The sequence below is a fragment of the Anomalospiza imberbis genome, chromosome 5 (genome assembly GCF_031753505.1).
Source record: "Anomalospiza imberbis isolate Cuckoo-Finch-1a 21T00152 chromosome 5, ASM3175350v1, whole genome shotgun sequence".
Classification (NCBI taxonomy): Eukaryota; Metazoa; Chordata; class Aves; order Passeriformes; family Viduidae; genus Anomalospiza; species Anomalospiza imberbis.
In genome coordinates this window covers 34384805-34397074 of record NC_089685.1, presented here as the reverse complement: position 1 = coordinate 34397074, position 12270 = coordinate 34384805, and the positions used below count along the sequence as shown (strand labels likewise).

Genomic DNA, 12270 nt, shown 5'->3' with positions numbered 1-12270 from the left:
TCTAACATCACAGCCTTTAGAAGAGACTGAATTGAAAAATATTTACCAAGTCTCAAAGGGTAAAGTGCATTGCAACTGCATCTACTTCAAGGGGCAGAAAATAAGGAATGCTGAAGATGAGTAGTGTGGGTGACAGGGACTACCCAGTATGTTTGCAGCGTACACAAAACAAGAAAGCATTATTCCACCTGTGAAACGTAACAGGTTAAAAAAGTAGTCCTTGAAAATATATCATCAGACTTCTTAATATAATTAAGGCTACAGACAGTTGAAATTTCAATATGTTCTCAATTCTGAGGACCAGAGCTAAGAAAACATTGTGAAACTTGCAACAATGTAAAAAATTTGCTCAGACCATTCTTTTTATCTGAGACTATTCAGAATATATGCATAGGACAGTGCACTGGAACTAAGGAGGGATATGGCTGATTGTTGAAATTTCAGCAGGTCACTTATGATCTACCCAAAGCCTCTGCTTCCCTATTTAGTAGTTAAGAATATTATTACTTCCCTGCCTCACAGGTGTGTTTTAAGGGTCCATTTAATTAGTCCAAACTATACAGATGAGGACCATATACTGCTAAGCAGCTAGCTAGATCAAACAGGTTTGCCTCAAAACACATGCAGCTCACAAATTTAAGTGAGCTATATGCTAAGAACGAGAATCACACCAGTATTATTAACCCAGTAAGTATCTTGCAATACATGGTAATTTCTCTTCAGTACAGACGAGGAGGTCCATACAGTGAGGCAATGGCAAAGATGTGAGGGAGCAGTTACAGAATCACAGAATCAGTAGGCTTGGAAGACCTCTGAGATCACTGAAGACAACCTATGACCGAACACCACCTTGTCAACAAGACCATGGCACCAACTGCCACGTCCAGTCTTTCCTTGAACACCTCCAGGGACAGTGACTCGACCACCTCCCTGGCAGCACATTCCAATGCCTAATCAGCCTTTCTGTGAAGAATTTCTTGCTAACATCTACCTGGCACAGCTTAACCCAATGTCCTCTTGTCCTGTTGCTGGCTGACTGGGAGAAGAGACCAACATCCACCTGGCTACAGCCTTTAAAATGCCTAGCTCTGGGTAGCCGTTACCTTCTTGAGTACCAAGGTCTCCTCACAAGTCAGCGAGTCTATCACAAGAGTATGCAGAAGCTGACCATGAAATAATTAATAAAGTTTCTTATAAAAAAATCTCTTTTAAGTTCCTCACAATGGTCTCAATGACTCCCATCTTTTACTTCAGCAAATTATGCTCTTTGTCCATCTGGTATTTCAGTACCATACAGTCTATAAAGAATAATGAAAGCCAGAGTGAAAAGGTGGCCTGATGCCACCCATTGGTATGGCAAGAGACATATATTTCAGGTGCTGCTACTACTGCTGCCACTACTAAGTGAGAGAAGACCAAAGAAACAAGTTGTAGGAAGAGAAATACACACCAATTTAAAAGACAGAAAATAATTGTAGTTTGGTTTCTTATAAAACTTCGATTCAAATATTGCATGGAGACCCTTAATGCTTTTTCAGATCTCCAAATGGCTTTTCTTGCATGTTTTTCCTCACAGTTCAAGGGTTATTTTACATCATACCAGTTCACACAAATGTCAGTTCCTTTGCAATCACAGGCTCAAGAGCAATCTCTTCTGCTGCTAGTACCAAGGTGCACCTGCAATACTGCCAGAATTCTACAATTATTCAGAGTATTAATAAACAATACAGAAAAAAAAGTCTAAGGGTGCCTCTGGCATATTCAACAAAGAACATTCTACCTGGATGTACCTGGAACACTGAGCAGCCATCACTGCAACCAAATTCACCAACTGCAAAAGGAAAACAAGTATGCTCATAGATAATACTACCTTCAGATAATTTACTACGTATCTTTTTAAATTAAAGTACACTATCACCTATGGATGCACATTGCTAGAACGTACAACTTCCTATAAAGAACTATCAAGTCCAGTACCCTGCCTCCCATGTAACCTGTGTTTGACGCTTTAGAGGAAGACAATAACTGCATAATAAACCTTTCCAGTTGTGCAATAATGCATGATGCTGGAGAGCTGGGATATTTCTGTCAGGCATAAAAAAGTAGAACACTGGACGAAGACAACCATTTGACCTTCAAGAGTCTTGCTTTGTCAAATGCAGAGAGTAAGACAAATACATAGATGATCCGCAACAATTAAAGCTATGTACAAAATTTTGACTTTTAAAACAAGACATTATGAAACAAATAAAAAGGAAACACACAAACGCAAAGAAAAGAAGGCACACTGAACTAAGAAATGACAAGAGAGCCTTAATTCATACAGCCCACCTGTGAATTCCTTCACAAAAAACCCCAAAACTCTAACGAGATAAAAATTTTGTCAGATTTCAGAGGGAATTTGATATGTCACTTGGAATTCTATTCCAACAGAAGGACTTTAAGGTTGGTTTTTGATGTGTTTATAGTTCCGATCAACAACCATCAATGGGACCTCTCAAATATCACACAAGTTAAGAAAACTGTCAGGAATTAGAGGCCTTCTTGCCCAGAGACAAAAAAGGTGTGGTGTTTATATTCCTTGAGATGAACCAATATATCCTGTGCATGTCAAACTGAGTGAATTAACACATTACATACAATTCATTCTGGAGGAACCACTTCAATGAGGAATGAACATCAGATATGTATATTGAAAGATTAGGTTTACCTGCTAATAATGCACATATCAAGAGGCTTTAAAAAGTGTTATAAATGCCATTAATGAGTATAGGCACCAGACCAGAATATTTATAAATTCAAAACTGGCATGTCACTCAGACTCTAATCAATTAAAGAGGCACTGTGAAAGGTGGTGATGCTGCTATGCAGTAATTACTTCTACTGTAGAATGAAATAGTGTTACCTAAAATGAATACTTGCTCTACATTAATTCCCTTTAGTAAGACAAGTACATGAAGTATGCAGAAAAAGTTCTATTAGTCTATAAAAGGCGTTAGTGTTAAGAAATGCAAAGTACTTGCATCTTCAATTTTATAAACTTCACAAAAGGTGCAAATGATTCAATGCTCCCCAGGCTCACATAGGCAGGTCAGTACTGTTATGTCTAGTTTTCCTAGAAGTACCATCATCTCGGGGCAGTGCTTTTTGCAAGCTTGACATAGCAGCAGTTCTTTCAATGTCTATCACAGCATACAGCTCTGTGCGCCTGGTTGGAGTTTGCGGAAGTGGAGTGGTGGGGGTTTTTGGAGTCTGAGGGTTGTCAGAGTCACTACCACCTTCCAAGTCAACCTGTATATAGTTGAGCTGCCTGTGTTCTAAACTTGGACGCCTAATGTCAAAGTTAAAGACTGTTGGGGTACAGTCCCGACGTCGTAATTCTACTTTATGAGCACTTGCTGGTACTGTTACATTCTCTGTATTGACATAGTTATGCATTAGATCTAGGTTATTGTGGTAGCCATTCAGAGACGGGGTCTTTGGTCCTAAACTGTCATCTTCATCTCTGCTCAGCTTCCGGGCTTCCCAAACAGGAGGCAAGGATGGCAAGTTTTCGTAGTTCAGCAGCGCAGTTCTCCTCTGAGCAGAGTTATTAATGTTCTGGGTGTCTGAGGTACTGGTTGATGTCAAGCGACCTCTCCTGACCCCTGAGGCACTAGGGATTGATAACCTATTTATATTTTCATACACCAATTTATTACCAGATGGTGTCTCTCTACGTTCATCACTGTCGTACCCAGTGTCCCATTCAGTGTTGTTTGTGCTGCTGCCGCTAACTTGATCTCTCCCAAGTTGTTCCAGTTTCTCTCTTTCCATTAACTGCCTTTGAACAGGTGTTGGTCCTAAAACAAACTTCACTCCTTCAGGCTCCAGGAGAACCTGAGCATCTCTGTCATCAGTACACATCTGGTCTTCTTTCACTTTAGTTGTTTCAGTGTTCGAAAGCTTTGATTCCAGTGGCACATGCACACTTGATCGATTTTTTCTTTCCTCTTGTACTCCAGTAGTGTTTACGTAAGTGTGCACCTAAAAGGGAAAGAAAAAAGAAGAAATTCAAACACTATTGTGCCTTCCCCCCCACCAAATTTATTAGCTTCTTAACTCCTCACTTTTCTAACCAAAGTATCTGAAAAGAAAAACTTCTGCTGGCAGGTGTTTAAGAGCAAAAGTCACCTCTCTTGCATTTTGCTGAATGTAGTCAGTTTCAGTTTTTCTGTTCAGGTTTTTCCCTGAAATTTTGTTATTAATTATGTTAATGTTCCTCTAATGAAAAAACAGAATTTATATCTTACACTGATAATTATTTTTATTTGATGTTTTATCTCAGTTGTGCTCTAGTTCTAGAGTTTGGCTCTAATCAAGGCCACCTTGGGCTGCTCCAGCCTAGCTCATAACTGTACCTGGGCAGATCACTGAGAGCTCTACTTTGCTGTCTCTTACCAGTGACCAACAACTACTTTGGCTAAGTTTGCGTTTTTAATTTCCATACTGCAGGGAAATCTACTGTCCATACAAGTTAAAAAAAAAAAAACCCAAAAAGAAAACCACAGAGAGACCTAAGAAAACCCTCGCTCTCTTGCCTTGTGTCCTACTCCAGGAACAAAAAGAGAGGTTGGGTCTACAGGAAGAACTATCCATTCTTTCTTCAAAAGCCAACAGCCTCCTAAGAACAGGAACTCATAGAAAAGTATAAAATTCCATATGAAGTGTGGCACTCAGAATTAAAAAGAAGCAGCAGTTGGCACTGTATGTCACTAAGAAAGGCAGAAATACCCTCCTAGGTTATATCCCTCCAATTTCCACAGTAATCAATACAAGGCTGAATGCCAAAGACTGGATTCCTTCTCTAAATTTTAATTCTATGTCTGGATACCCAAATAGCAAAAGTAGTATTTTACAGCAGCAATCATGTAGCTTGCCAACCTCTCTGTCAAGCTCTGCCAGCTGAAGTGCCATTTACCAGATCAGTTGACCCCTCCACTGATTTTTTTAACTCCAATGATAATACCTGAGCTCTTCTGTGAGGGTTCCTAACAAATCCTTTCCCACAAGACAGTTCACAGCACTCTGCTCTGGCTATCTTTGCTGGTTTCCAACATTGTTTCTTGTCACACATGAAAGTCTTCCTATACCACATGACATTTTTAAACTTGACTATCATTTTCATCCACAACCTGAATGATGAGAGAGAACATACCCTGACAATTTTCATTCTATCCAGACTGGCAGGGCTTCTACTGAGAGGGACCTCTGCAGCCTAGAGAACTGACCTCATAGAAACCTTATGAAATTCAGCAACAGCAAATAGAAAATCCAGTGCTTGGTATGAAACAACACCAACAGTACAGGCTAGATACCAACTGATTGAAACCAGCCTTGCAGCAAAACTTCAGGGGCCTAGGTGCATGGTAAGTTGAATGTGAGTACACAGTCTGCTCTTGCAGTAATGAAAACCAAACAGTCACTGGTTTGTGCTAGCAATAGCACAGCCAGTAAGTTAAGGAAAGTTACTATTACCATCAATTCAGCTCTCGCAAGACTGAACCTGAGCTACAGAGTACAAGACAGACAATACCATACTGAGGCTAGTCCAGTGGAGGGCCATGACTAGAGAGAAGCTGGAGCACATGACATACAAGGAGAAGCTGAGGACATCACCTTAGTTCCATTTTAAGAGAACGCAGGGAACCACTTAATAGCTGTTTTCAACTGCCTAACAGATAAAGCAAAGACAGAGCCAGACCCTTTTTGGGGATGTTCAGCAAAAGGCCAAGGGACAGCCAACACCAGATGTAGCAGGCAAAAATCTGGTAACACAGAGAGAAATGATTTCACAACAAAAGTGGTAACACACTAGAACACATAGCTCAGATTCTGTGGAATCTCCTTGCCTGTAGTATTCAAAACACGACCAGGAAAATGCTCTGTGCATCCGTCTCTAACTTAAAACTTTCATCTAGAGGACTGGAGGTCCCTTCTAACCTAAATTATTCCATGACTTCTATTTGACAAATAGAAGACGAACTTATAAAGAAGCTTTTTGACCAGGATCTCTCATTAGAATCTTCAATTACTCATGTTTAAAAATAGTTACTGAATTTTTTGAAAATAGTATAATGCAAACACATATTTTCTGTATCTTTATTTTTATATAAAATATAGATTCCTCAGCAAACCATTCTACAAAGTATTCTTTTAAAGAGGCAAGGCAAACACTTTTCTGAGGTAGTTAAAATACTGTAGGAATACTTTACACCAGATGCTGAAAAACATAAGGGAAAGCCAATAGAACAATCTTTAGAAAAATCTGAAGTAATGTAAAACCTAAGTTGTACGAAGGGAAAAAAACACCCACTTGCTCCTCTGCTACAAGTAAAGGATGTGTTGATTCTTCACCGACAGAGGGGAGGCGTGCGCTTCCGACAGAAGGATGTCTGCTGGAAGGGTGTGATGAAGCATCTCCAAAAGATGGGTATCTGGGATAGCCATTGGGTAAACTTTGTGCATTGAATCCAGGAGCTGATTCAATTAGAAAACAGCCAAAACCATATTAAAATATAACATCTTACTGTATATTAATAAGATACTTTATATCTTAAGTTTAATTTTCAAAAGAAAAACTAAAATATGTCAAACAAATATTAAATATTCACAAAGTCCAATTTTGCATGGAGGAAGGAAATGGAAAACAGAATAGCATCCTGGTATTTACCAGAACACATTTATGAAGCAACCACTGAAACCTACTGGGTGTATTACACACCCAGTGAACTCCAAATTCTCTTTCCCCCATTAACATCTCTCCCTGACATACAGACTCCTTTACCTAAGCTTCCATTTCTCTGAAATCATCAATAAACTGGAATTCCTAGTTTCAAGTATCAAGCCATCTGCCTGAGATTTCAAAAATACCAGAATACTTCATTCATCCATTCATCTACTCAGAGCAAAGGAAAGATTCCAAACCAACTGCACATGTGATTTAAACAGTATTTTTTCCCTAATAAAAAGTTTGAAACATTGCCCAACATTAGCATTTCTCTGAAATGCTACAGGTAAAGCATGTTGACATATCATAAAGCAATTCAGTAGGTGCATTCATAAGTGTTCTTACGCAACAATTAAGTTCCCAAAACTTATTTCTTGAAGATAATCCTCAGCAAGTACCTCGAGAGGTAATTAGCCTCTTAGCTTTAAATTAGCCTTCTTTTTAATTACTTAAAGATTAAATTCAAATCAAATAGTATTTTCAGCTAAGTAGCACATTACATTCAGGTATGTCATCTGACAGTAGAACCATACTTACTGGTAGGTGTTCGAGGGGTTCTTGGTACTTCCAACTCAGTTTGATGATTATTCCTTTCTACTACTGGTTCTTCTACCACATTTATGCTATTATTTTGCATTATCTCTTGTAACATGTTAAACAGCTCTTCTGCCCGGGCGCACTTAAAGGCAAAGATTCCTATAAATACATTAAAAAAAAAAATCAAAGTCCTGTAACTCAGAAACATGCCTTACAATATATATAACTTTCAAGGAATGGAACTGGAATCCACATAATGAATACCTGTTAAAGAAGCAAAAGTGTTACAAAATTTTTATTGCACCAAAACACACAAAATTACTGTGACAACCTTTAAAGTGGTTATCTAATAGAAGAATAAAGTTCCCATGCACCAAAAGTTAAATTAGAACAGAAAACTGATTCAGTTAGGAGCAAAACTAAGTTTTGAGCACTAAATGAGGGGAAAAAACAAGTTGTTTTTTCTTTAGCTAATAAAAAGGATACCTGTTAAATAAATATATATTTTAAAAGCATTAAATGAAACTACAGTGGTGCTACAAAGCTGTATTTTCTAAATCAGATTTCTATTAATGTACCATAAGAATAAGATACCTGCACAACAGAAAAGGGTTTAAACACTGGATGCAAGTTTAGTTTCTTGAAGAAGACTAAAATGAAAAGCTAGTAAGACAAACTGTGTGAAACAGACAGTAACAAACTAATTGCTTTAGGCTAAAGGATAGACACAGAACACAAAGTTAGCAGCAATACCATGTATTTTGTGTGTGTATTGTGCCACTTTGCCTTTGAACAGCAGGGAGTGTCCCAACTTACCCTCACCAGCAAAGTCGCAGCTTTGGATTATTCTTCCATTGAAAGCATGAAGTTAAAGTTGACATGCTTGTTAAACGTGGGTGCAGGTGCTCATTTTTTAAAATGAGTATTACAATCTTTAAACACTCTTTACTGAAAACTATCTACCTATATAGCCACTTCTGTAAGTGCAGTTATGTGAATATGCTGGCAATTACAATTCCTCATATATTTATTTAGGGATGCAGAGCTGTGACAGATCAGAACCACCAGAAATGCTTCACATGGCAGAAGTTCACACAACCCCACCTGGGAATACACCAAATGGGCTACAAGGAATGATGTTTAGCTATTAATATGCAGCTGCTGCACTGAATAAGCTTCATGTTTGCAACACTGCAGCTATAGAACTTCTATTACTATATGTCCCTGACCCCTAATCCAGCCATGTATAATAGTCCACATTTAATATTTTGTATATTTCTGAACATTCACACTGGATATTTCCATCTTAATGGACAAAACCCAGATTTTTTTAAAATCTAGGTTCACAAATTTTAAAAGCTCCCAGTATGTTTCTGAGAAATTCAGCTGCCTTTAAATACATTCATATGTGATCTGTCACATAACATGGTGACATACCAACTTCTCCAGGTTCTATATCCTGAATTATCTGTTAGATGTGCTCCCAAGACATGTCTGCAAGGTTTGTAATACCTAGAACAAACTCAATGTTTCACCATCATTGCTTCTCACAACTTAACAATAGAAATAACTTGATATTAAAGGAAAAAACAGAAACAAGAATACTGACTAATGTAAGAAGTTGCTGGGCAATATTCAGGGAATTCTCAAATGAAAAACTTCTTGGTCATTCCATGAAGTGAAGATGAAGTTTTGCAACTGTGCCCACAAAACCCACTGTATGTCTCAGGAACAATGTTCCATTGCAAAAGGGCAGCAGAGAACATTTTCTGCCAGATTTCTTTTTTCCCAATATTCACAGTATTTTAGTATTACATAAGGAAGGCAAGAAACAAAAGAGGGAGGAAAGGGTTGCCGCTTACACAGCCTGCTTAATCTTGTTTATACAAAAAGAGGATAAATTAGAAGGAAAGTGGAGAAGTCAATTAGAATTGGTGTAAGATTTTGCAGACTTGCTAATAGACTGTAGAGAACAACCTTCAAATTAGTGTTTCAATTAAGTATTATTAGTATCTGCTTTCAATGTTCAGAAGAAACAGTAAATTCAACTGCAAAACCCATTAAAGTGATTATCTTCAAAACAAAGTTTATTACTTTAACACTTATGAAAATTTAGTTCAATATGGAGTATACTTCAATGTTTGAAAATACCTCCATTTCTCATTAGGAGATGAACAGAGAGTGCCTTTTAAACTCCTGTTAAAAAAATACTTGTTTTCCTTTACCTCTGCTTGTACAGTGAATATTGACTATGTTTATATATGATCCAATTCTTCCATCTTTCTGACTTTTTAACAGTAAAATAAAAAAAACAAAACCCGTGATTTCTCAGTGTCCAAAATTAGTGATAAGAGCATTGGTAAATGCCAAAAATCCAGAAAAACATTGGAACTTAACCTCACAACATATGAATGCATAAGAATTCCAGCCACACACAGCTATTTCACAGTAGGAAGATGCAAAATGAGGCTGAGAGCTCAACAGAAACAGCTGTTCCCTCAGGGTCTGCTGCAGGGGGAAGAGAGAAACACCTGAATATTCTCAGAGGGAGCCAACCTTGGCCAAGGCATGCATGGTCTGGATACTGGAAAGGTAATCATCTTTTTCTGATGAAAGACACTCAAAAAATAATTAAGCATAGCTGAAGTATACACATCTCATACAAAAAGTCAAAATTTGAGAATTATGTCATTGATATTAATGAAAGTGGTATTCGCTTTAAGAAGAGGATGAAATACAAGTGCATTACTGAAGACAATAATAAGTTGGGGACATCCTGTTCATATCGGTGGCCCAGGCTTTTAAAACCTTAAAAATAGAGAATTCATTGAATTCTGAGGGGATTCCTCCACAGTTTCAGATTCTACTGCCTCCCCCTGAAAGTCAAGTCAACCTCTGAGGCAGGAGAATTTCCCTGTCAAAAGCACCTCCTGAGCTGACCAAAAGTAAACTCACTCAGAAGCTTGAAGTCCTCCAGACCTACAAATGCCAAAAACTATGTGCAACTCAAATCCTCATTCTACCAGAAGACCATTCCTCATAAGGTAATTTTTTTCCAGAAACCACATTCACATATAGAACTATAGCCTTTATAACTCTTGCCAAAGGACTGGCAAATATCTTCCAACATCAAATAAATTTCCAAAACACTTTACATACAACATTTCCACATACCTTGTCCAGTTTGACACCTTCGACCACTTTCAAAAGAGAAAAGATTTGAGTCATAGCCATAGCGACGGAGACAGAGGTAGTGCCATTTTACAGAGTCCCTTTTACGGGTGTACAAAACTAGTTCTGTATCTGTAAGTTCCATTATGCCAGAACCCAGTTCATTACCATCATCATCCACATTAATAACCTATAAAAACAAAATGAAAAAGCATTAGATAATTACTCTTTTGAGAAACAACACCACTTTTAATACTTAATGCCTGGCTGGTAGATTCCATCTGTGTTATCATATTAGTTAAAGTCCTTGAAGTGAATGTTTAAAAAAAAAACAAAAAAAGAACTCAAACCAGTTTCTGTGCTATGCTAACCCAGAATTAAAAAATTAAAATAATACTTATTTAAAAACAATACAAATGAGGCTGCCTAACATTACTGTAAAATCTGATGAGAAATTTAGAGTAAAAGAGATTTGCAAGTTAAATATTTTTTTAAACTGGCTTTATGTACATATTCTAGTATTCCCACATGGATAAGGCATACCTCAGATAATGGAATCTTTCAGAGCCCCATTTCTAAAAAAAAAAAAAATTTATTTGCTTTGTCATATAACCCCGTTTACAGTTGGGAAAAGGAATGAGAAAGGCTAAGTGGCTCCAAGATAAAGCTTCCTTCACATACATGTATAGCCTTGCACTGTGCTGAATCAACCGACAGATCTAGACATTTTGCTGCCTTTTTGAAGTCAACAAATAATTCAAATACCTTATAGTTATCTTGTGTAAAAAGATGTGTATAAAGCTAAACTCTTGCTCTTTCTGCTTTTAAGCCAGTTTTGAGGTCATCTGCATCCTTTATAGAATTTGGACAATATGTATTTCCCCTCTATTTTACCTCACAATGCTGCTTTTAGTAGGATTCTTTCTTAATCAATAAAAATCTACCAAAAAAACTTTCCTACAGAATTAATGTTACTCCGTAAAAAATACATTTTCAACTTGAAATCTAGTCAATTGAAAAGAATTAGGAATCGTTTCATCTGCCTGCGAGGCTTATGCCCATTTTCATAATTTTGCAGATTACATTCTTTCATCTCTCCTTCCCCCACCCCCCCTGCTAAACAAACAATAGAGGAATTCTACAAGGAGAAAAATAGGAACTAGTTACACAAAATGATGCATAAAGAGCAAGAAAACAGAAAAATATTTTATCCTTCAGCTTTCTTAACTGATAGTATTAAACATTTCCAGAAATTCCCCTGGCTTTAAAGATCATTTCACTGTTGCCCTAACGCAACACATGAATCAATTTTCACTATGGAACTATTACATTCCTTCGTCAACTCACAGAGACAGTTTGGAGCACCAAAGCAAACCTGACTTGTGTGACCTATGCAAAGGTATGTTGACTTACAGTCACTGACTTCAGCTGCTTCATGTTTAGCGTGTCAAGCACATGAATGAGTGTTTGCAGGCTTATAAATTCCAGAGATTTTTGAGACAAAAGGGCACTTAGAAATAAAATTTCTCCACATAAAGGACAAAAGTTTTCAAAATGTGTAATCAGTAGTGACCTTCAAGTCAAATCAGCAGTCCTAAAATTTTCTATTGATGACCCCACATTAGGTTCATAATCACACTTCTCCAAAAGCTATTTATTCCCTTATACTAAGGACTCCTTTCCTAACGTAACCTTCTATAAACTTCCATAGGCAACACCACTTATTTGGGCTCAACCAACTGAAATGGAGTTGGATGAAAATCACAGGGCTTCTTCTCTTTCTTGAAGATCAA

At 37.5% G+C, this 12270-nt stretch overlaps 1 protein-coding gene across 2 annotated transcripts in view; it reads right to left on the bottom strand.

Moving 5' to 3' along the window:
- Nucleotides 1-1196: 1196 nt before the first annotated feature.
- FRS2 (fibroblast growth factor receptor substrate 2) overlaps nt 1197-12270 on the bottom strand; it is a 46910-nt gene continuing 35836 nt past the window's right edge. For both annotated transcript variants that reach the window (XM_068190187.1, XM_068190188.1), the window contains exons 4-7: nt 10481-10667; nt 7307-7465; nt 6356-6519; nt 1197-4026 (exon numbers count right to left, since the gene is read on the bottom strand). In XM_068190187.1, the coding sequence (XP_068046288.1) occupies nt 3079-4026; nt 6356-6519; nt 7307-7465; nt 10481-10667 (1458 nt within the window). In that variant the 3' untranslated portion in view covers nt 1197-3078. The remainder of the gene's footprint in view (nt 4027-6355; nt 6520-7306; nt 7466-10480; nt 10668-12270) is intronic.